The 26081-nt window shown below is 43.5% G+C and overlaps 1 protein-coding gene across 4 annotated transcripts in view; it reads right to left on the reverse strand.

The window, feature by feature from the left end:
* Nucleotides 1–17472: 17472 nt before the first annotated feature.
* FGFRL1 (fibroblast growth factor receptor like 1) overlaps nt 17473–26081 on the reverse strand; it is a 181484-nt gene continuing 172875 nt past the window's right edge. For all 4 annotated transcript variants that reach the window (XM_075752732.1, XM_075752728.1, XM_075752733.1 and 1 more), the window contains 2 exons: nt 22511–22864; nt 17473–19305 (listed from right to left, as the gene is read on the reverse strand). In XM_075752732.1, the coding sequence (XP_075608847.1) occupies nt 18896–19305; nt 22511–22864 (764 nt within the window). In that variant the 3' untranslated portion in view covers nt 17473–18895. The remainder of the gene's footprint in view (nt 19306–22510; nt 22865–26081) is intronic.

A 26081-nucleotide genomic window follows, 5' to 3' on the forward strand; every position in this document is an offset into this window, starting at 1 on the left:
CTATCCATCGAGTTACAGAGCTTTCTGGTGTTCAGTAAATCTGATTCTTTCATTCATCCATCCGTGATTTTTCCATCTATCTTCTGTGATTTGGATCTCATGTGTCTGGAGTACATATTACTTAAGATGTAGTGCCTGAACCTGAGAAAAGCGCTCCACATGTCTCAGGTATGTGTCTCTCAATTAAAACCATAAACTAGAGCTGCCAAGTGCTGACTTCAATGACGTATCTATTAATAGTGACTGTTATCGGGGAAATGGGAAGAGCAGCGGACAGATAGAAGGAGAAAAACAGTATCAAATTAGACATTGCTCTGAAAATATACTCCAAGTTAAACCACATAATATAGGAGATAACCTGCAGAGTTATGGCTATGTGGCTGATAAACCTCCCTTTAATTTTTGCACAGAAAATTGTGTTTCAATTAACTTTTCGGAAGGGATAAAAAAAGTGATTTACTCCTACATGCACAAAAGCCCACACTAGCGTGTTTGTGCATTGCCATGGGCAAAGTGCCTTCCAGACACTCATGATTGTTCCACTCTCTAAGCATTGTGCAAGCCAGACCGTTTTTGTTGCTTGCTGGGCTATAGCAGCACTGATTATTAAATTCGTAACAAAATCTCAGGTAACATAAATATTTAGAAGCAGCAATACGGAGGGATTAAACAAACACAGCGCCTAACTCTTACAGGATTTCCCCTGTGTTGTTATTCAGCTTGCACATTTTAGAGATAGGAAACCCAAACCATGTAGGGTTGCACTGATTGCTCCCAAAGACTTAATGCCGGTACATATGAGACTGGATTCACAGGAAGGATTTAAGGTTTAGTATTAGACCCTGTTCCTAAATCCTAATTAGGCAATTCCTAAAGATGGTAGTTCAGAAACCCCAGCCCCCTAAGCATGGTTCTGCCTAGTACCAGACCCTCTATAAAAAAAACAACAAAATGCTTAAGGGGAGAAATTTTATGTGGGATTAACAGCTGGAGGTTTTTTCTTAAATCTAAGCACTAAATCAGGTCAATAATTCCTCTCTCTGTCCTCAAAAAATACTAGATTTGGGATATCTTGTGCAGAGCTCTCCTGCCCCAAATATTAGCCTACACATCTCCGACATGAGAGACCCTCCTCAATGTCCACACTCTACGCTGAAGACCATCTTAGAAGTTGGGTCATTAGGTCTTCTGGTGTAGTTATTAAGGGGTTTTCATGCAGAGGCTTTGGTGTGGTGGGGAGTGCAAGGAGAGGGGGACAGACTTTCTGCAATAACCCATGCTCTTCATCTCCGGCATGCTTTTCCCATCCATGGCCCGAAGAAAACCTGAAATCCAGCTCAGAGTGGGGGGAGGCAGTTTTATGTGGCAAGCCACTGGGCTCATACACAATGAACCCTATTTTGGATGGAAAAGCTTTAGTTCCAGCTCCAGAAACATGCTAGCGTCAGAGGACTGACCAAGTTATAATTGAATCTCTTTGTGTTATTGGTCCCTTGGCCTTCCTAAGCTGAAGCAAGCTACATTTGATTTCTTTGGCATCGTCTAGCGTGTGTACTGCCAGCGTGTTGCCCTTGGTGCCTTGTGTAAGCCAAACTGGCCACTTCTGTGACCTCTTGTTCCTTCTATACATGGAACATATTTCGATGATTTTATAACTCCTCAAATAAGGTCTCTTTTATTCTAATCTGAATGCCCTGTTAACTTGGTTTTGGATCCTCTCCCAGTCTCCAGAATACCTGATGCTTTGTATTTTGGATATACCGGACTGCCTGTTGCTCCAGGCTGTGACAGACGGTGTCTGGTTCACATACTTCTCCCTTTAGATGTTAGACTGCTTATTCCAGTTCCCCATCACTGCTTTAAAAAAAAAAAAAAAAAAAAAAAAAGTAGAAAAAGAGCATAAACAGCTTCCATTGAAATTCTCACTGCAAAAGCTGCCCATCAGCTCACTCGTGCTGTCTCATCAGCTAGCAAAACCAAAAAAAATCAGTCTTGTTGCTTAGTTCAGCTTGTCCAACCCATGTAAGTGGACAGATTTTGAACCGAGAAAGCTCAGTGTGGGTTGTTTCAACGCAGGTCTAAGGGTAATGTCTGAGGCACAGGATTACAGAGATGAGGATCTCCCAAGCAGTGCAGGAAACTGGCACGAGAAAAACCACATTTCCTGGAAACTGGTTTGTCAGAAGCCAACCTGCTTGCAGGAACATTTTGGGAGGGAAGAATCTCCAGACTAAACATTTTTAAAATATACTTTTCAACTTGCCATAATGCTCGCTCTCTCTCTCTCTTTTTTGTTTTTCTTAAATGAAGAAATTCTTTTGATTTTAAAGCACCTTTGAAATTGCAGTACACTAAACTTTTCAAAGGTTTTTCATTATCTTTAGATATCAGAATTGAAATAAACTGTTCCCATATGCTTCAGATTAAAAAATTCAGTGGAACCAATCTGAAAGTGGAGGGGGAGAGCTTGGCGTGCAGAGTTTTACTTGTTCTTCTTATTTATTACAGGAGGGGAAAAATGAAAGCTCTGAAACCTCTCACAGGATGGGGAACAAGTTCCCTACTCACTTGTAGGGGCCAAGTTCTCCAGGCAGAGCTGATCTCACAGCAAACCAGCCCTGGTGAAGGTTTCTTTCCATCAACAGATGGAGAGGAAATACTCCCTTCTCAAATATAAATGGGTCATGGAGGGTATAATGAAAATCGGGGGCTGGATTAAGCCAGAGTGATCGACCCTTTCTCTCATTCTCAACTCAGCTTCCTCCTCTTCCTCCAAATTAACTTGTTTCTTTGTACATCTCCTGCTTAGTATTAATCATGCAAGCTGTAGCTCCTGTGGTGGTGGAAGATAAGGCTGCAGTTAAATTATAGCAATTGACCCCAAACTTCTGCTTTTTACACTCTTATGGTTGCTTTTGACTTCTCCCTCTCTCCCTGGCCTTGGCCATTTATTGTTTGAACTTCACCCTCAAAAAGGCCTCTCAAATCCTGAAACAGCCTCTTGTCTCTTGTCTGCAGATTTTCCAGTTGAAACATCCCAGACCATGCCAAACTGGATATCTTTTAGAAAAGCCTCCCAGAGCGAAGATTCAAGTGTTTCCACAGGCTCTCCCCCCACTCCTCTTCACACCTTTTTTTTTATGGTTTGAACTCTGGGCTGTATCATCTCCGCAGCCAGTAAATTATCCAGGAATTCAGCATAAATACGTTCAGCAGCATGTGGGTTCCTATCAGTTTCTTTGCCATGCTCTACTGCAGCAGTCAGGAGAAAACAGTGGGTTCAGCAGAAAAATGCAAGATGAGAAGCCCCGAATGTCTTGCTGCTCCTCTTCTCCTGCGATGTTGGGAGGTGCGTAGCAAAGGCTGCTGGACATGCAAGCCTTCAGCTTCATTATGGACATGGCTGATGAGTTTCCAAAGGGTCATGAGGTCTTGGAAGTGTGGACAAGACTGTCTACCACCCTCATAAGCTTTTACAAAACCAATGCCAGCCTCTCCTCAGGTTTACCATGAAAGCATGTGATTATTTCTTAATTTCTTGTCCCTCACGAACTTCCTTTTGCACTCGGATTACTACAATACAGGTGTTTTTTCTGCTGATTGCCTGTCCCAAGCTTTCAGTCAGGAAGAAAGCTACTAGTCAGGAGCCAAGGAGACCTTGCCAAGAGACCACACCATTCACCAGCCCAGGAACAGCACTTGGGGCAAAATGGAGCCCAGGCTGACTGCCCCTACAGCTGCCGGGACAGTAAACAGGGGAAATTGCTCCAGGTAGCATATATGACTGGACAACTCCAGGCTACGCTCCAAAAGTCATGCTATATTGGCAGAGTATGACTCAAAAAAAATGCCACGTGCAGTGCCATCCTGTGCACTGGCAGAAGATGCTGCTTGCAGAAATCCCTGCCATGATTTACATAATCCTGGGCAGTGGAGAAGCTGAGGACCATAGGAGTCCTGTGACCAGCAAAAATTACAGTAATGAAGAAAGTTCAAAAACCAGGATAGGTCAAATAAAGCTTCAGCAAGGTCCTATGAGCAGTAGAAAAATATTTCTGAAGGTCCTTCTAAAATCCAACTTGCCTTTTCAGCTCTACACCTTTTTCTTCACAGAGAGGGAATTTTTCTGGGCACTATTGCAAGGATGATCCTGAAGGGGCAGGGAGGTGTGAAGGGCTAAGAGGACGTCAGGGACCGAGAGAGATGGCAACACAGGACTGGTCTGGACCAGAAATACAAGACAATGTGGAATGGCAAGGACTAGATACCTTACCCTAATCTCCCAGGTAAGGATAATATCCAGGTTTTCCAAGCCATATCCATTCAGAAATAAGAAAAATAGAGACTTTCAATCAATCTATCCATACATGTCAAGTTCTGAAGCTTAAAATAATAGCCTGTAATCCCAAGTGAGGAAGCAATTACTAATTACAAAGGTAATATAGAAAACTTGTTTTAAAAAAAAAATCCCAATTACTTTTTCCTCTTCTCACAAATCATTCCCTGAATTTTATACAAGTGTTTGCTATTCATAAACCTCCATTAATAACTTTCAGGCAGTGGGATGCCTATGAATTGCTCTTGTAGATTGGTCTATTTAATTTCCCAGTAAGAGATGGCCGCACTGCCATTTGCAGTGTCAGAGTGGCCAGTTAAACCTTCCAACAGTATCTGTATACTGCTGTAAAATGAACTGTACTACAGCATGAGGTGTGCTAAGGGCTGAACGAAATTATCCTCTTGTCAGAAATGAGTGGTTAAGGAGATGCAAACATTTTAAGAAATCCCCAGTGGCTGCCCCATGCATTTGCGAATATGTTATTCAATTATTTGATGGGCTCTGGGTTGCTATGGGAACTTGACGAACTTGGAGAGACACAACAAAATGAGGCCCTTCCGTTTGGGACCGCGATGTCTTTGGTCCCAAGCATTTCACGATGTACTGTAATTATTTAAATGTCAGCAGAGCAGTGATATCATGCAAAGACATGACAGATCACACTTTTCTCATATTAGGAGAGAGGGCTGGAACATGTGAATATGTGTACAGGAGTCTGTTTGTAATGAAACTGCCGTTATGGGGCCCTTGTGTGCTTGCAGTCTCATTTCATCAAGTTAAGAGTACTCACTTTTCTTAATGCTTGCTTAATGTGTTTACTTAAATACATTTAATAGCCTATGGAGTCCATTTCCATTTACTGCTGGAGATTTTTTAGACCGTCATATTGGCAATGCTGCATAAGATACCAATGAAAAACATCAGTAATGATAACATATTGAAAGACCTGAGGAGTGCGTGTTGAGGATGTAAGAGGACAGCCTTCAGTTTTGTAACGAAAATAAGTAAATGAGGAAAACTGTGGGGACATATTAAAATAGAGCAATCAGCCAGGAAAGTAACAAATTATTCTATGTACCCAAAGGGAAAGAGTAAAGAAGGCCAGTTTCTTCTTCTAGATGTTGCTCGTTGTGGAAGCAATAGATGTCCAGTTTGGAAAAAAAAGTCATAATAGTACAAGATATTGCTCACTCAGCTCCCTCTTCACCATCTGACCTCATCACTATTGCATTCTTGGCTGCAAAACAGTTCAGCTTCAAGGAAAAGACTGGACTGCTCTCAAGAAACCCTATGACCTGGTGGTTAGGACACTGTCTTAGTATGAAGGAAAGGAAGGTTTAGTGCCCCTTGGTCTCAGTGATAGCCTCTTTCTTCCTAGATGAAGGCAGTAGCATGCAAACAGCAGCCACTACCAAGAGCAAAGGTAGTGACTGTCCTGACCACACTGTGGGACCCTCTCTGGGAGGCCCTGGGTTGACATGGCTACCTGGTTGAGACTGCGATGGAGCTCAAGGTAGGAGATCACCACCTGGTTTTACCATAAGAGGCTCCTCTGACCATGTCTGAGGACTAAAGATAAGCATCTAGGGAAATTTCAGGTGAAGTTGCTCCAAGCTGTACAGCTATTCTCATTTCTAGGTCAGTATACAAGAAATGCCCTGCTCAGTGACCTGGGGGGAGAGATGCAGCGGAAGAGGCTAAAAGCCTTGAAACAGAGGCACCGAGTAATTGAGAATCCACCCTTAAATTGCAGGAATGGCAAGGGGATTTTACACTCACCCCTTCTGTGTTTGAGTACCGGGAGTCTTGTTATTGCTGCTAGAGACATCTACATGCTAGAAAAGCAGGTCCTGGTGGCAAGGGACACAATGATCTCTTCAGAAGGGTCCCAGCTGCCTTTCCCGGTTCAGTGTCACTCATACTGTTGGGCCCAGGGAGCCAGTGCTCATGCATGTAAAATCACCCTTTTTAATTTTCTGTTTCTGTAACATGACCTATTACTATACTACATCTTCATGAGGCAGAGCTGTCTGGACAACATCTGTTGCAGTCCCAGCTGTTCGGGTACTTCCTCCGTCTGATGTTTCAGCCCTGATATGTTCAAATCACTGACAGTATTACATCCCCCAGTTCCTCCTGCAAATCCTATTTTCTCTGTTCTCACAAGGAGAGGAGGAGAAAAAAAAAATACTTTGTATGGTTAAATATGGGCTAGATGCTTTATTCTCACCAAATCACACCAGTAGGGTCATTGTGGACTGACTCATACCAGACAGACGGTAAAAACCATCCTAGTGTTTATTCCCTTTGGAGCCTATATAATTAAAGCTGCCCACCTGCTCCTGAATTTTGCTGTCATTTTTTGATGCTATGGGCAATGTGATACTCAGTTATTATCATAAACTATGTTAAGCTCTACCCACTGTGGGGTTTATGACAACAATCCTTGAGAAAATTGTAATCCTCTGTGCTCAAGTATATCTCCTTGTTATAATGCTTATGATTCTTGGCTTGAGATGATGGCAGATGATGGCCATGAGAGATTTCCAAATATGGGTCCTGGCAATTTGCTGTCTCCCTTAGCTTGCCTACATTAGACATGTTAGACGAAGCCATTTTCAGCCCATCTCTTCCAGTCTTTCAACACAGCCTTCATTGCCATTCCAGGACGCATGACAGAAATGTGATAGCTTGCCCCGAGGTAGTAGTGTCTCTCTCATCTCCAAAGCCATCCATCCCAAAGCTGCTGAGGGTCCAGGGGGAATTAAGGTGGCTGCAAGGAGGTGAGGGGGCTGAGGTGGCATCTGAACTGCTCTCAATGCTGCTTCACCTCAGAGTTTGAAAGCAAGCCACATGCCTTCTTTCCTTGCCTGGCCCAAGACTTTTGTTTCCATCCCCATGCAATAGCAAGCATCAGTACACCTAGCCGAGGGTGCTCAGTAAGGATTTGGGGCAATTTCCAGGGCTTTGGCTGGAAAATTGGCAGGGACTGGAGTGTACGGAGCCCTTCTCCCAAACCTTGAGTGAGAGTTACAAGTAGATCATCACATTAAAGGGTGGAAAAATACTCTAGGTGTGTTTTAAAAAGAAACACTGCTTGGATTTTGAGAGAAGGGTTGTACAGAAGAGCACTTCAGGCTGTGGGTCCCATGTAGACCGGATTTTGGGTGCTTCCAGTGTCCAATATTTCCCCTTGGAAAAATGGGAATTATTGACTAGTCCTCCTTACACACTGCAAAGGCATTGCCAGAGGCAAAGACCAATGCTCAACATTTAATCCACTACATGTTAAAAAAAAATCTACCTTCTGAGCTCCAAATACTATGGAATAACCTAGGAACATCAACTTACAATATTACAAATACAACCTTGGGACAGCTCAAATATTGAACAGTCTTGGAAACAATAAAATGGGTTTTCATATCACCCAATACCAGTGACACATATATTAAAACAACCATCATAAAATGCTTACTGTAACTTCATCACTGAAAACAGCAATAACACGTTTTGTCTCTGTAAACACTCTTCATTGTTTTCTGGAAACTTAAAAAGCATTAAGAATATATCTTTATAGTAAAAATTTTTAGACAGTGCAAACACTGAAGGCTTTGGAAATTCAAAAAAAATTTATTACTCTTTTTTTAAATCCTGAATAACCAGACATTCAAAATTTAACACCGCATGGTTACAAAAAATACAAATCTGATATAGTTTTCCCTGTACTGGTGCCTCCAGCTACAATCTCAACAATGAAAAACTATCAAGATTAAAAATCCAAACATGTTTCCTAGACAGTCTGGTCATCCATAATTGTTGGAAGCAGCCACTTCTCTTCACTGCCAAAATATTGTCTATCATTTGTTGCCTGATACTCCTGGAGGGACTTATCAGTGTTCATTAAATAATTTGAATCTGCTTGGTAAAGTTTCCATTTAATGCTGTTTGAAATGTGAATTATTTACCATGGTTCCCCCCCCCCTACTTTCTGAAGGACAACACATGGTCTTTGATAAAAGCTTTTTAATGCTGGCCATGCATCACCTGGAAACAACACAAGACTAACTTTCTGTAGTAGCTGTAGGACAAAGGTTCAATGTTGGAGCATTTTCCACAGGTCCTCCAGGATGATGCAAAGCAAAGTTTTCCCTCATATTTCTCTTGCACATACTTATCCAGGAAAAAAAAGGTAAAAAAAGAGACATTGCTCAGTGCTGATGACAGCAGTTGTCAGGAAGCTGCTAGCTTCTTAAAAGAAATGAGCTATTCTCCCAAGAAGTCCAGCATAAGGCTCCCAGCAACTTCTACGAGGCCGAGTTCAACCCAAACCACTCTGATGGCCTCATCCAGTGGCTGGGGAAACAGGTTCACCTTTTAGACCATGTTTTGGGAGAAACAAGGTTAAGTCAAGACTCTGAATAGATAAAAAACTATCTGTGCCTTCCTTTGAGTGAGAAACAGCTCAGCAGCGGGACACAGCCACCCCAGTACGGCCTCCAGTATCTTCACTCTGCCACCAGCTCAGGTTTGGGAAACAATTGACCTTGGCCTTGGTTTGCTACCCCTGATGCTCTGAAAGACAGCAGATATCCTGTGATTTCCCTGTGCCAAAGAAGCACTACTGATATGATGAGGAAGGTGATGGCTTTGGACAGACATTAATTTAGTGCGTGGATCCAAGTCCAAATCTCTGCTCTTCCTGCTTTAAAAAAAACTTTTCCTTTCTCTGTATTTCAATGTCTTTTCTGTGCAGTGACAGTAATTATTGCAATAATTTATAGGGATGTAGTGAGAATAAGCGGGCAAAGGTGTCTGGAGTGCAGACACTCTGGAAATGGAGAAAGGCACTCAGTCATTTACCTACACAATGTACATCATCTTTTCTCCTAAAATTATTTAACAAGTAGGTCATTTTTAAGTGCCATTTTGACCTTGTTTTGCCCATGTGATCTTCTGCCTTGTGATTTGTAGGTGCCAGTTCTAGCAAAGATGGCAAATCAGATTAAATATCGGAGGGACTTGCACTTTAAATGCTGACCAGAGTTGTGTTTGCACAGAGGCCCCTGCAACACTGTCAAGGAACCAAAAAGCAAGTGCAAACAGACTTGTGCTGACTTTATGGCCCCTTACAAATCTTTTCTGGCATATGGTCTTAACACACCAAAACAAGAGAAAAGTGTTTTATCACTTCTCTCTGATATCAGGTTGAACCTGTCCTTACATGCAGCCTTTATTGTGCACGCACATTTGGAAGAGAGTTTCAGATAAACATCAAAATGCATCTCCTCTGATGTCAAGCAGGAGAGCTCTTTGCTCTTACTGAAGCATGACAGAGGGCAGCTTGTGTTCTCCTAGTAGCATGGGGCTGGGGCCAGCAAACAGCGATGAAATTTGGAGCTTGTACCAGCAGGCAATCCCACCCTGCAGGCCTTCCCCCTCTGATTCCCTCATTTTGTTTCTTATTCCCATAGGCAGGGAGAGTTCAGGAAAACATCAGCCTCCCAGGCTTAGAGGGATGCTGCAGATATACAGCAGTGTAAGGAAAGTCACAGTTATTTGCCGAGGTCTTGATCGGATTTTGGGAAATTTAATGTATATGGACACTTCACCAATTTGCTGCATATTTTTGTAATTTTCTAATATTGTATTTCAGTGCCAAAGCCAGGTTCATCCTTTTGTTTCATGGTACCTGGATGACAAATTTAGATTATCTTGTTGGTTTCAGTGGAATAGAAAACACCATCGGGGGTCTTTCTCTCCACCCAGAAACCAAACCACCTTTGGGAAGTGCCAGTTTCTCTTCCCTATTTAAGGAAGCTCATGATTACTCTGTCCCTAACTTTGCTACCTCGCTTAAAAAGGATGAATCCGCACTTTAAAAACACATCCTTACTTCTCTGTGAAATCCAGACAAGGCAAGAACATGCTTTGAATTAAAAATGTTCTCCAGTGATGTGCTTAAGATAAATTGTCCGTTGTAGTGGGAATTGAGAGCTCTGGCTTGTCCCGGGTCCCAGGGGGGACAGCACTGCAGCTCCTGGCTGTCTCCTGGGCTCCAACCCATGGGGACCAGCCAAAGCCATGATTTGGCTTTACCCTGGAAACATCCTAAGAGGTGTCAGCTCTCCCCCTCTTTTTTAATTGCTCCTCCTTATCATTCACGACTCTTCTTTTCATATTCACCTCCCGTCTTAGGCAGCATTAGTGAAAGCATTAATATTTTCAATTTTCTATATTAATAGCATTAATATGGAAATAACTCAGTAAAATTTGCCTTAAACTCTTACCCAGGTCCTCAGCAAGATTTCAGATCCCAGCTCCCACCAGTTTCAAGATCTGGGCCTCCATCCTTATCTCTCTCATTAAATCTTTACCTTGAAAATCCTTCACCATTTTCAAGCCGATAATAAAGCAGAGGAAAACGTGGCTGTAAGCTTCATGAATATTTATTTTTTCAACAGTGAAGGAGCAAGTTTACCTAACAGCTTTGCTAACTGACTGTCTGCAGAACAAGGAAGTTATGGCCATGTTAACGCAAGTGGTAGTAGTTTATTGTTTTAGTAGACACTTCTTTTTCCTTCCTTTTGAATAAACACACCGCAGGGTCTGGGAAGACGTGTGCCAAGAGCATTACTGAGCGCAGCAACAGCCGAACAAAGCGCGGCAAAAGCACAATCCTAATCATAACAGAGCGAGCAAGTATTGTTACAAATGTTCCCTTTAGTATGGAAATGAGCCAGGGGTAATAAAAACACCATAAAAACGTCAAAATGACCGATCACCATGAAGCACTGGCCTTTTTATAACCAAAACTTGCAATGAACTTAAGAAAATTCCTGTGTTAAGAGAAATGCCATTTTTACTTAACTTTATTGTTCGACTTATCCTCACTTCGCTGCACAGTTAAATGTTTGCAGAAGAGAACAACTCAGGGCATCAGTCAAGATCTGATTGATATTAAATGGCATTCGAGCACGACGGTGGGCTCTGGATGGAAACAAACTCTTAACCAGGGCATTACCATTAACACCGCTACTGCCTCTTTATGAGAATACGGGGCATATTTAGGTACTAATTGTTTGAACAGCCAGCAATAAAACATAATGCTTAATGACATACAAATGAAGAGCTGTGTAACTCGTGTAATTCCATCAGAAAACGCTCAGGAACAGCAGCTTGACTATTTAATTACTCAGATCAAAGGAAAAAAAGGCATTTTGAAGTCTGGTCTAAAGTGTTATTTATTACTCCTCTCACTAAAGCACAGATCAGCTCTGACAGAAATAGCACTCAGACTGGATTTGGTTAGCGAAAATGGGAAAAAAAAGAATATTCATTGCTTTGCTGATGTCCACATATATTGGGGGATATGTTAAATCCTAATTACAACAGACTGGCAGAAAGGAGAAGAGAAAAGAATCAAAAAGTGTAAAAGCTCAAATAAGGACAAATAAAGGTCATAGCTCCATGTATTGCTCTCAGAGACCTGAAGCTGGTAAACACACACAAAGGTGCCTGGGCTAAACACAAAATGTAAAATGGGCATCCTCGTTCTCCAGACTCCATTCTATGCATAGACATTATGTATGTGCCACTTAACAGTCAATGCAACACCAGTATTTTAAATATGGTTTTAACAGCCATTGCTTCCTGTCTTCAACTACAATAATCCACATTTTTGGTGAGGGGGTTTTTTTGACATTTGTAGCAAATTTTTAAAAGCTGAGGTTTTTGGCCCAAGAAATGCTTTACTGGTATGATAAGGTCAAGAGAAAGTCTGAAATACCTTCAGCTTCCTAATTATTAGCATTTTCTGGCAGATCCGGAATGCAGAACCAATCTGGCAGGTGGCCTGGGTGCATCCCAGAACGTTCAGATGACAGACCCTAACCCTGGCCAGTACCTTCCCGCCTGATGTCTTTCTCTGTGAAATTCTTGCTGAGATCTATAGGTGAAACCCACTCCATAGAGCTAGGCATTTTCTTGACTATGCCCCTCACACCCTCACTACATCCATTGATCCACAAACAGAGAAGCGCACACGGGTGCCCTCTCTGTGGGTCTAACACCCATTGGGATCCCATGTGTGTAGGAGACCTGCAGGGACACTTTGGCCAAACTGTACAACCCAACATACAACCCCTCGTGTCCGAGTGAGTGTGCTGGGGGGAAGCTGTGTCCAGTCCAGGACGAGGGCAGTGCAGGATCCTGGCCGGCTCCTGTGCATGGAAAAAAAAGGGAATTATAAAAGATGGTTATATGAGTTGTGAGTTTAAGCAACTGAGCAGGTCATTAACCACATGTGTCTACATTCAAATTCTCATGTAAATCCTTCATGACACTGACTGCAGTGACCAGTAAGACTTTCTAAAATGCCGATAGCGTAGAGGAGCGGGATGTGTGTATGCAAGGGGCTACGCTGCTGTTTACACAAGGGGTTTCTCGCAGACGCAATAAATGTCGATGCACAGCTCCAGTTTATATAAATAATGCCATTACTGCAGTAATAAGCTGGAAAGTGCTGAGATCACATACTTATAGTCTGGAGACAAGCAGTGCTGGGTGTGCAGCCTGAGCAAGGCTGCCATGTGCCAAATGTTGCCGTAAGGTCTGTGGTGCATGTGTGCAGCGCAACTGGGTGCAGGGGACCTGGGTTTGCATCTCCTTTTCTCTGCAGCTTGACTACGCTTCTTTAGGGCTAGAAGGGACCACTGGACAAACCCATCTGGACTAAGTGTGTCCCTTTATCCTAATAACATTCCCAATATCTTGCATCCCACTAAAACACCCTGTTCACAAAGCACCTAGCCTTGTTTTGAAGATTTTGAGAGATGCAGTGTCTACCTCTTCCTTTGATAGCTCTTTCCAAAATGTGTGCATTTCCCATTTAAACATGTCTGGGTTTATACTCTGGCTATTAACTCCTGTCACATCTTTCTCTGCCAGAGGCCAGCCAGAAGAAAGATATAAAAACCTTGCAATGACTCCATGTGTCTGATTGATTTCCCAATGGACATCGCAGGGATTTTTTCCCCACTGGCATCTGCAAGAGCTGGACCGGGCGCCGTATGTGGACTAATCATCAACTTTGGGGCGTGAGGAGTCCTGGGCACACAAAGCTTACCCCACGTAGGCAGAGGTGATGCCCAGATTGGAAAGCCATGATGAATTCCCCATTAACCTTTGACAACCTCCCAGTTTTTGCTCACTGCTACATCTCCCCCAGGGCTTTATTCCAATATTTCAAACCTCTGAAGAGTTTCAGACAGCCACAGAAATGGAGCTGACAGAGAATTATTTCTTCTTTCCCACCCCAAGTGTGCAATTTCTTCACAGGGGTCTCTGGGTCCAAGGTCCAGGTCAGGTCAAGATGAAGTTTGGGTGAGGGCCAACTTTTCTGAACTTAAAAGTGTCACAGCTTGGAAGTTTGCTGCCTAATGTGTGAGTAGAGAGACACTCACACATTCGTCTCGAAGGGGCGGAGGTGCTGGGCTTGGCCCTGAAATCCTTGCTCCACTCCAGGCACTGGAGTTTGGCAATCAGCTCCAGGGACCCCAAAATTTCCTCTTGCTAATTGCAGTTTGGCTCCTGGTGCAACTATGGTATTTGGCTCTAGAGGTGAAGAGAGCAAAAGTAGTCCCTACTCACTAAAAACTAGAAAACTTTTCCAAACCATTAAAAAAATAACTGCCGGATTCACAGCACCTACACAAAATATCAGACCAAGCTGCAGTGCAAAGGTAATTTTGCAATATCGTCTGCTTTGTCTTGCCAGCACATATTCCTGATGTATGCAAACACACACATGTGCACACCCTCACATACGGAAGGCTATCCTTTCCTTCAAAAGATAGTAATTTTATAGAACTATCACCCATTAACACAATTCCAGTCTTTTATTCCTTTCTTTTCTTCTGTAACTTGTATTACACAGCCACAGCCACACACACACACTCTTCCATCCTGTCTCGTTTTGATGTATTCAGTTACCTTGTTTGCCACTGATTGAAAATCCCATGACACTTTTTATTTTAAATGTCTGATAAAAGTTTTCAGTTTGAAAGGGACCGACCATACAATTATTGTCCATACAAAGGTTAAAAATGCCACACACAAACTGGCATGTAAGGCCATGTCTGATACAAATAAAATAAACAAAGATGGTGAGTTTGAAGCCTAAAATTCCTTTGATCTTTGAAGTCCCATGGCTTTAAAAGTACAACTGCCTTCTGTATAACAGCCTGGCATGTACATCTATATGCCTGTATATATGCATACTTATATATAACATAAAAATCTTCTGTGTTCAAAATACGGTCAGTAGCTAATCGCAAGACTATGGTTTTCTTTTCAAACACGCTCTATTCAAGAATGCAGATGAGTCCAAACCTTGTCCCACTGAAGGAAAGCAAATTCAAACATAAGCAGTACCTGACTGAATTTATTTCGTCTAAGGAAGACTTTGCAGTACACGCAAGGCACAATCAAGCCCTAAAAATAAATGGTATGCAGTAGGGCATGGGGCAGAGTGACTCTTAAAAGCACTTACAGATACCCCGTGGAGGCAAAATAGCTCCTGAAAACACCCGCCAGGCATGGCAAGCCAGCACAAGGCCCAGACAACATGTACAGACGCGCTTAAACAGGGCATAAGATGATATTTTCCTAGGAGAAAATTTCACACCAGTTTGGGTGCTCAGCAGGAGATGCTGAAGAGGGAGCTGACACCCAAGGCAGGATGAGCATCCCGAGCTTTCTGCAAATCAAGACCTTTATAGCATCTCACATGGCGCATCCAAAACCAGAGCTGTCTTCTCAGTGCCGTAGCTGAGAGCTGCAGCTGCGTTCGGCCGTTGCATTGTCCATGCTGGGTGGATTTACTGCAGCGTTTACCTTTGGAAATCTCTCTATCAGCATCGCTAGAGATTTATGTCTAAAGGCAGGAGCTTTAAAGGGCAGGAAGAAGCCATTCCTTCTGCATATCTGGCAATATGTAAAGTTTTTGACTGCATGATACAACACTATGGAGCTGGATAACGAAGGGTAGAAGGCACTGGTGGAGAGCGTTATGTTCAGCGTGGAAGATTGTGCTGTATGGGAAATGCAGGATTACTTCTTTTAACCCACTAATCCTCCCTGAGCAATACAGCTGCCATTTGAAAACGTACCGTAGGGCAGTCTCTTAGGGTTTGCTTATGGCTGAACCGTACAAAACCAGTGTTCACCTCCACCTGTGAAGCCGGTATCAGTACTGCTATCACAGCGTGTGTCAGAAGTGTCCTCGCGCTGCAGCGCTGGCACAGAGAGCAGAGGAGGGCTGCGGGCTTACAGGTGAACCCTGCCCTCTGCCATGCCCCTAATGCTGCTGGAACGTGCAGGAGCTCGGTACAGCCTATGGTGCAGTAAGTAGCTTCCCATAGGTATGAGATATGACATGTAGCCCTCAGTATCTTTCATGGAAGCATTCACTTACTGCCCTCTTAAAATAAAGGTGATGCACTTAGTGTATAAAGGCTTTTTAGATTTTTTTTTTTTTAAATGAAATGACTCAATAAACTACAGCCATTAAGAACTCCTGCCTAAATCATGCCTTATATCTGAACAAAGTCCTCAGTGCTCGTATTTAAGACTCCCTGAAGCTGGGAGGATGCATACAAAGATACCCATGATCTGAATTTTGCTTTTATGGACTTCATAAATTTGTGTTAACAAGGTGTAGCTGCACCCTCCTCCAGAAAAAAAAAAAAAAAAAGAAAAAAGAAAAAAAAAAAGATTAGCAATGAGTTCCTTTATTATCTACAGGATGATCATTGTGAGGGATGGTCTTCCTGTAGAGGTTGTAACATGGATTTCCTACTACAGCATACAGGAAAGCAGCAGAGGAGTGTGCTATGCAGAGCTTTATTGCAACACCACCAGTGGTAACCTCCATGTGAGTAGGAAGGTCTCCCTCTTCTACTTCTCCTCCTGCTTCTCCTCCTTCTCCTCCCCTTCCCAGGCTTATCAGATGGCTCCAGCCAGCGCTGGCACAGTGGGCAGGGATGGAGCCACTGATCCAGGTGGCTAAGGCAAAAAATGGACTTTTTGGAGCAGCATGTGTTGGTGAAGGAAAGCAGGAGCTTATGTGCTTTGCTGAATCGGGGCCCCATCTCACAGCGCTACGGCTGAGCAAACAGGGAACTGTTTGGTTTTGCTGGTGATTCAAACAAGCCAGCAGAAAAATCACCGCAGGTCAACCCTGAGCAAATACCTTCAGAAAAGTTCAGAGAAAAGCAAAGCTTAAAGCAGTGTTTTGTTTCGGGTTAAATGAAGTGTTTCACTTTTAAACAGAGCAGCTGCTTTGCTGAAGAACTCTTTCGCAGAACAGGCTTGAGAAAGAAGTAATTTCAAACTTAAAAATTGGCATGGTTCAAATTTTCTGTTTTTTTTTTTTTTTTTTTTTTTTTACCAGAGAACTTTAAGTGAAACTCAAGTGAACAGCAAACAGTTGCAGCACTGCTGAACCTGCCTTCTTTAAAGAAAAATTTGGCCACTAAAGGATTGGGTGCCTCTCCTTGGCATGCAGCAAAACAAAGGTGGGAGCCTTCCTGGAGGGGCGCAGCTCCCCACATGCTCCTCTTACTGCACCCAACTCACCCTTCGCTGGCTCCTTCAGCAGCTGCATTTACAAATCAAGTGTTTCACCTACATTTCATATTTATTTTCCCCTCCCAAGCACCCTGAGGCTGAAGTTCATTTTACAAGCTCAGTAATTATTATCTTTTGATTTACAAAATTTCCTTTAAAAAGGAAACCCACTGCAGGTTTGTACTTAAAAAACAAATGCAACCTCCTTCCTCCACCCCCCAAAAAAATGTATAGTGAAACAGATTTGCCTGTGAGCAGAGAGCTTTGCTGCTGAAGATGACAAGGGGTCCATGAGAAGCGATCTGGCCACTGCAGACCCTCACAGTCAGAATCTAAACAGTGGAAAAGGCCATTTTTTTGATGGAAAGGATGGCACCAGTAGTACTTGAGATGACATTAGCAGATTACACGTGGCTAGTATGAAAAGGGATACAGAGAGATGACCTCCAGGTTACAAGTACGGCTGGTCACATGCTACATGGAGCATATTCTGAGCATGGCATCTATAGAACCTGAAAAAAAAAAATTCTTTATTTTCTTTGATCAAAAATACGTATAGAAATGCCTGTTTCAAGGAAAATATCATACTTTTTTTCTTGTTTAACAAAATAAATTAAATATACATGACTTCTGTTTAAACTCTATATAGAATTACAAAGGTTTTATATTTGCAATTGATTCATTTCCAGTCCATATAGGTATTTAATATGGTCCTTAATTATTTTCTCTTCTTACTGTTGTTTGAACTGCAGTAAGTTGTATCATTTCCAAAATGTTATTTGAGGGGAGGGGACAACCACACACAACCTAGGTGAATATTTCCCAAATGCATTTTTTTCCTACAAGATTATTATTTCATTCTCTTTGTTTCTTACTCTTTTTTCTAATATGTTCATGTATTTTGCATTGAAGTAGAAAATCCAGTAGCTTGTCACTGTGAGCCATCAAAGTACAGCGTGTTTTGCTTTCTTCACCAGTTCAATTATTATTATTATTATTAATTATTATTATTTCTTAAATATAAATATAAGGGTGTTCTGTACAATGTTCCTCTTTCCTTCTTTCCTTTATCCTGGCAGTGGCACTAAGTCCTAGGACCTGGGAGTGGAGCACTTGTGGTTTGATCTGCAGAACCCCCCATGGGAAACACGATGCCTTCAAGTTGCAGGAATCAAACAAACCAGCTCAGCTAGCATTTCAGACCAAACGACCGCGATTGAGAAGCATTCGGCATTTCATATCATGAATAGAAATTCATTTTTCCAGACCCTCTTGCCTTATTTTTTTTTCCCTGGAAGAGGTGAGTTGGTTTGGCACTAAACCTCAGGTACTTTAGAGCTTGAGTCACTCAGAGGGAACAGGCTTTGCGGCATGCTCCTGAGTGGGACAGTCTTGGGGGCTTCCCACCAAAATAAGTGATGTGCAGGAGGCACAGGAACAGCGGTGCCTGTCTGGAAAAGCACCACCTTTGCCTCTTGCTCTTCTTGTTCCTTTTAGCAACACAAGGAAGGAGGTGGTGGTTCATATCCCTGTGTCCTGTCTCACTTGTTGCCACCTTGATTCAAAAATCCGGGAAGGCTCTGCTCTTGGGGTTGGCTGCCTCTCTGCTGAGATGTGAAGTTCCTTCATTATTCCTCGGCTACATCCTGATTGCAATAATTAAAAAAAAAAAAAAAATCTCTTTTCTCTCTCTGTCTTTCTCTATTATATATATATTTATATAGATAGATATAGATATATACACATATATATACACACATACACACACGCATATACAATTATATATATGTATATATATATATTTAAAATTATATATATAATCTTTTCTGTCTGTTTTGCCTATTGCTGGCAGTGTGAGCTGACTTGAGCAGTCTCTTCTGAGGTACCACGAGGAAAAGCCCAAACGAGCTACTGTACATGGCCGCCCTCTTAGCACTGGTACTGAATGTGCTGGTGCTGATGGACTTTGCCTTCCACGTGCGAGTGGGTGTGAGTGTGGATGTCCGTGTAAATCTTTGGGTACATTTTGGATGCCATGGCCGGGGCGAGTGCAGGCCCTTGGGACAGCAAATGCTGCTGCTGGGCGACATATTCCTCATAGTTTATGGAGGAGATGCAGTCTTTGTCGGGGACCTGGGAGACGCAGATCCTGTCCCGGGGCTGCGGCCGGTGCACGGGGGCAGCAGCTGGTGGGGAGCAGGGTTTCTTCTTGGTCTGGCAAAGCCACAAGAGGATCGTCCCAAAAATGAAGACTGCTCCGGCTGGGATGCCGATGATCACGGGCCAGGGAAGGCTGCTGGCCGAGGAAGGGGGCACAGGTGCACTTGGAGGCTTGGGATCTGGACATCACAGCAGGAGAGAGACAGAAAGAGTTAATTAAATGCAGGCAAAGTGAATTCAAAACAGATGTCACACTTGGGCTGGCTTTTGTACAGGCTGTCTGGCAACCCTGCCAGACCAAGTAACAAGGGAGAAATCAAGCCAGCACATGATGTTTGGTAACTGCTTTGCTTTTTAGTGCTCCTGGAAGGACAAACAACTCATTTTCTCTGGTTTAGGGGTCAGGAGGGGAGTCTTTGGGGGATTTTTTAACTTTCTTATCCAAGCTTTAATGGGTATGCTAGAGACAGCCCAAGAGAGTTTCCTAACACCCTCACTCTGTGATGGAGTGTGCTTCACTGCCCATATTGGAGGACACAACATGGGACGTGTCAGTAATACATCCATGTCAGCAGCCCAGAAGGCACGATCGGGTTGTGCAGAGCAACAGCACATTGCCCACTTGCCTCTGTGTCTGCGTGAGCTTTAGACACTCTTTAGTATCCCTGTCTAGCGATAATGGAGCTACTCAGCAACGCTCCACCATGGCAGGTAGCACAAATGTGGTGTTTTGGAGGTGTTGTCTTGAGTTTCTTGTGTGGCTGAGAAGAAGGACGAAGGATGGGAAAGAACATAGGTGAGCTGGTGTCTCCTCCTTGGTGCCCAAGCCAATGGAGAACTGAAAGTTCACATGACACTGAAGTGTGTGTTCACGTCCCTGTGCTAAATGGGCTCTACCTCCACTAGTCTCTTTGGAGCTGCCGTTGGCTTTCCCAGGACAGCAAACTCAGCTACTGGAGGAGATAAGATGCTTCAGACAGCATCTTTCACACCTACCTCCCCCTTCCTCACTCTGCTGTTGGCAGCCTGTACATTCCTGGGCAGCCACTTCAGTTTCTCAGCCTGATCTCTTGATTTATAGACCCAAAAGGATTCCTGGGGTAGGATCCTAACTATCAAACTCTCCATCTAGATAGCTACCAGCTGGGATTTCCAAAGCCCTGAAAAATACCTAGGCACAGAATTCAGCTTGCGGGAGACACTCAAGAAACTTTGAAAACCACAGGCTATCCAGATCACCCAATTTGTTATATTCAAACGTGTATCACTTAACTTTGGAGCCAAACTTCTTTAAGGCGCTGATGTCTTTTTGTCTCCTTGACAAATAATCCTACAGCTAGTTTGAAATATTAAATATATACTATGTGGTCTCTTTGAAGTCAGAAGGACCTATACTGTTGATGTCAACAGACAAAATTTTGATTCACCAAACCTGGAAATTACAGAATAATTTAGGCTGGAAGGGGACTCTGGAGGTCATCCGGTCCAGTCCTCTGCTCAAAACAAGATGGGATCAGAGAACTGACCCATCGGCTGACTATGAAAACAACAGTCTTCATGTTGGTTGGCAGAAATCCTCTGCTGGGCTGAAATGAAAGTGTTTTCATAATCACCCACACTGTTCTTCGGAGCTGTCTATGTCAAATCTGGTAGATTTACAAGCAAAATGATGTTTTTCTAATTCATGGCCTTGCAACCACATCTTTGCCTCTGAGGGCAAGCTGAGTTCTCCTTTGTCACTGCCAATAACAACAGGCCTGCAGGCTCTGGTTCTGGTATGAGGCCTCATTATAGAGCCATTTAAAGCAATGGAAAGTCTCCCACTGATTTCAGTGTGTGCTGGTTTTGGCTGGGATGGGGTTAATTTTCTTCACAGTAGCTGGTACGGGGCTGTGTTTGGGATTTGTACTGAAAACAGTGTTGATGACACAGGGATGTTCTCATTACTGCTGAGCAGTGCTTACACAGAGCCAAGGGCTTCTCTGCTCCTCACCCCACCCCACCAGCGAGTAGCTGGGGGTGCACAGGGAGTTGGGAGGGGACACAGCCGGGACAGCTGATCCCCAGGACCAAAGGGACATTCCATACCATATGACGTCATGCTCAGCATGTAAAGGTGGGGGGAGAAGGAGGAAGGGAGGGACGTTCAGAGTGATGGCGTTTGTGTTCCCAAGTCACCGTTACACGTGATGGAGCCCTGCTTTCCTGGAGATGGCTGAACACCTGCCTGCCCATGGGCAGTGGGGAATGAATTCCTTGTCTTGCTTTGCTTGTGTGCGTGGCTTTTGCTTTACTTATTAAACTGTCTTTAGCTCATCCCATGAGTTTTGCACTTTTACTTGTCTGGTTCTCTCCCCCATCCCGCTGTGGGGGAGTGAGTAAGCGGCTGCGTGGGGCTTAGCTGCAGGCTGGGGTTAAACCACGACACAGTGGGAGCTGGATCAGACTCTCATAGTTCAGAAACTCTCAGAGGCTTTGAGCTATATCCCACCCATGCAGCCTTTTCCTTGGGATTGACAGGCTTTCTAGTTGGAGTTTAGTCCTAAATCTAAGGGATGCAGAAGATGACTCTAAGAGCATTCTCTTACTTGGCAACCTGCTGTCAGTATCTAATTCTGGCTTTAAAACTGAAAGAGAGTAGATTTAGATTAGATATAAAGAAGAAATTCTTTACTGTGAGTGTGGTGAGGCACTGGACAAATGACAAAGCGAGGACGGTGTGCCTCAAACACACTCAATACAGCCTCAGTTCGATGTGGCCACCAGCTCTGAGGCCTGGGGAGAGAAGGCAGCAGCTGCGAGTTTGGTGCAAGGGTCCCCAGGGGATCATTGGGTAAGAATTTAACTATTCAATCATTCTCTTTTTCACACTCATTCTTTTCCTTTCCTTGTGACCGGGACAGTTTTCCTTCTTTTCTCATTTTATGGGCTTGTATCATTGTTTCCTTTTACCAGTAAAAGCAATATAAATAACAGCAAGAGAAAGGCGAAATGTAAGGGAATGGGGTTGCAAACTGTGTGGCTATTCAGTTCTCTTCTCACATCCTGCACCCTATTGCTGAAGTCACGTAGTGCTTGCAACTGTAGTATCCTTTCCCAAGCTCCTCTTCCATACAGGAGCAGATCATTCATTTTATTTCACTTTGATGGAATTATTATTCCCCATGAAGGCAGGAAAGGAAACATCCTCAAGAGGATTTCAGCAGGGGCTGATTTAAATCAGGGCTGATTTAGTCCCTCAGTCATTCTTATCAGAACTGGGCTAGCCTAAATCAGCACAGCATCACAGAGGGCCATGGAGCCCAAAGGGCATCAGTAGTTGTGTTAATAAACGCCATGATGCAGACTATTGGTTCAGATGGGGGGAAAAAAGGCATAACTCACCTGGCAGGACTGTGAGAAAAGCACTGCGAAAGCTGTAGCCCATGGTATTCGCTCCTAGGCAAATGTACATCCCTGCATCTTCTTCCTTGGCTCGAGTAATCATCAGTTTGTTCAGGTAGGAACCATCGGGACGGGACCAGACCTCCCCCGTGGGCAGCACAACAAACTTCTGTCCCCCAACGTCGATGGTTGAGTTGTACTTGCTCTCTGTGCCATACTCCACCCTTTTCAGCCACTGGATGACAGGTTTGACATCGCTGCGGACTTTGCACTGGAAGGACGTGGTCCCACCATAGTCTACCGTCGTGTTGACAGGGTGCGTCCCTGTCAGGATGGGCTTGGACCTCGTCCTCTCTGCACAAAAACACAGGGAGCCCCATGGAAAGAGATGTTTGTCAATCGCATTAACTTGTGATTGCAGAAACATAGGAAAAAGGTGTAGGAGGGATGCAAAAAAATTGTCTAGACCAACTCCCTGCCCCAAGGCAGGCTGAGATTTCTGCAACCTCTCCTGACAAAAATTTGCCCAACCTCTGCCAAAGCCTCATAAGGTAGATACTCTTCAGTCTCTCCAGACATGTCCTCCATTGCCTGAGGTTTATCAACTCTTTTCTCATGCTCAATCTGAATCTTCCTGTTTCTAACAAGGAAGTTACTTACTCTATGTGCATCAGACCTGGAGAAAAGTTTGCTCTCCCTCTTAGCCCTTATATTTTGGAAGATTTTCTTCAGCCCTCTCTTCTGTACACTGAACAACCCTCCTAACTGCTAAGCAAACAGGGTTCTAAGAATCTCCTATAGAAGGTTTTTCTGTCTTTTCTGTGTTTCTGCTCTCTCAGGTCATTCATGAAGCATTTATATTTGGGTACCCAGTTTGTGGTGGTATTACCTGACACCACACAAGTCAGACCTGACCTTTCTGCTCTTTGGCAAGTATTTTAAGTCCAGTTTGGACTGCTGAATTTCCCCAGTCCCTTGCTGTACGCTGCAGCTATGAGATGACAAAAGGGGCCATCCTTCCTTGCACTCCCACTAAACCCCGTGTCTCAGGGACCATATGCCAGAATAACAGGATCTTAATGATGTACCTTGACCTACAGGATCAGAGGCTGCAGTGATTTTACTGATTCTTGACCAGAGGAAGACAAATGACCTGAGAGTAGTCAAGAAGGCCAACACCCATTTCAGGATTAAATTTTGGCAGCAGTACGAGTCTGAACACAAATGAAGTGGATTATTTCATTGTAAATGCTCACTTGATACTGACTCTGATAATGTCTTATCAATGTTTATAAATATCTAAAAGAGAGTGTAAAGAAGATGAAGCCAGGCTCTTTTCAGTGGTGTCCAGTGACAGGGCCAGAGGCAATGACCACAAACTGAAACATGGGAGGTTCCTTCTGAACATCAGGAAACACTTTTTGACTGTGAGGGTGACCCAGAACTGGCACAGGTTGCTCAGAGATGGTGGAGTCTCCATTCTTGGTGATATTCAAAAGCTGCCTGGACATGATCCTGGCCAACCAGCTCTAGGTGGTCTTACTTGAGCAAGGAGGATTGGACCAGATAACCTCCAGCCATTCTGTGATGTTACGTATCTTACCACCATGTCTGGTAGAGTGTAATTTACAGGTGAATATGACACAACCTTGTGTATTCTCACATCCAACCTCATTTTTTTACCAGATTATTTACAAGTACATATATATTGACAGTCCACACTAGAACCACTGTGTCTACCCTGTCTGAGGACAGTGAGGGGGGATAAGAGATGTTCCTTCTCCTTTTGGTCTTCCCAGATGTTCCCTAAGGACAGACAAAATTGGATGGGAAAAGCTCCCCCCCCGAGACGAATGGCAGCCAGGGCAGGCTGTGGATATTGTCTCATCTGTTGTCTGGGAGTCCTTCAGGAGATATCTGTCATTTCTGTTGCTGGGCCTTGTAGATGCCCACAGGGACCAAACTCTACTGGAAGCCATCCCATGCCATGTCATCCACTGCTGGGGGAGCTGAGACCACAAGCACTACAGGTGAGGAAGATCTTCACTTCATCCTCATCCCACTACTTTTATTATTCCTTTCTTCAGTCTAATGGTTCCCACACTCACTATGGACACATTTTTGTGGAGGAAGAGCCCAGAAGCCTTTTGTTTTTCAAATAACAACATCTTTCAAATAACAAAACCAAATAACAATCTTTCCTTTCTCACAAAATTTTTGCCTCGTCTCAGCCGATGAAGGAAACAAGATGGTAAGAAAGGAAATCAAACGGGAGGGGTTCACAAGACCATCCTTTCCAGCATGATTGTAAGCCTTAGGTTGTGTCAACACCACATAAAGTTAAAGGAAAAATATTTCCCTCATTGTGAGGAATGTTCGGACTTTTTTTAGTGCTAGCATCAGAGAAATCAGTCACAGTTTCCAGCCAAGGAGGTACAGCAAACCTCTATCCTAGGCACAGAGAGAAATTATGGTATCACTGTGGGTGGTAACTGCTGGCAATCATCAACTGCTTTTGACGGCAAACACTGTTGGATTGAGGATGTAACAAATCAGCTCCCACCAGCACTGGCTTTGGGGTGAAAGGGAGGAACAATGGACCCTCTTTCAAAAACTCAGGATACTTTCAATAATGAAGGCTCTAAAGATGTGCTTGGGAAACAAAAATACCACAGTGGTCTCTATAGACTTTGCCTTGTGAGTACACACAGGAATCACAGCTGGGGAGACTGAGACTCAGATAAGCAGGACAGACTTAGGAGTGGAGGCTCAGTGGGGAAAAAAAAAGGAGGAAATTGAATAAAACCTGAAATGCTCCACAGAATGATGTTAAAAATAGAAAGACATCTGAAAACTGCTTAATGCCCTTATCTCCTTGACTTGGGTTCCAGCTTTGGTTACTGTTTTCACTCCTAGCCAGCAAAAGCTAATGAAAACAAAGGTTACATACATCTTTAAGTTGATAAAAACCAAGATAAACAGGGACACAGAAAGGGGTTTGTTCCTGGTGCTGTCTGGTTTTGATGAAGTGAAAATGCCACAGCTGCCATTAGGATGGGGCTTGATTCATTTCCCTGTCTCTGCTCCTGGTTTTAGTGTAAACACATGTTTTTACTGTCTCCACACAGCTGCATCTTTATCAATCCCAGATGTCCAGCAGGTTTGTGCCTTCGGAGCCCAACAGAGCTCCCCACATGTGCTTTTAATTCCTGTGATTCTGGAGAAAGGACTTATCAGAGAACAGATCTTTACCTTTAAGAACAATCTTTCACACTGGGATAAACTTTCTCATGCTAAAATGTATGCACAGACAGACAAACAATGTGCTTTCCATGTGGCTGGAAATAGCCCTCTATGCCCCTGCTCCTCATTAATAAAGGCTATTCAGTCTTCCCTCCACTTAGCTCATCTTCTCCACTTTCTTCAGTTGGCTGCTCTGTAATCATTTCCATGACAACTTATGATGATGTCATAGACAAAGCATGATGATTTAAGAATAAGAGCTCTTCTCTGGTAGACTTAGGTAGGATTTGGGTATAATTATCTTCAGTAATAATAGGGGAAACAGGAG

Source organism: Balearica regulorum, chromosome 4 (genome assembly GCF_011004875.1).
Source record: "Balearica regulorum gibbericeps isolate bBalReg1 chromosome 4, bBalReg1.pri, whole genome shotgun sequence".
NCBI classification, from domain to species: domain Eukaryota; kingdom Metazoa; phylum Chordata; class Aves; order Gruiformes; family Gruidae; genus Balearica; species Balearica regulorum.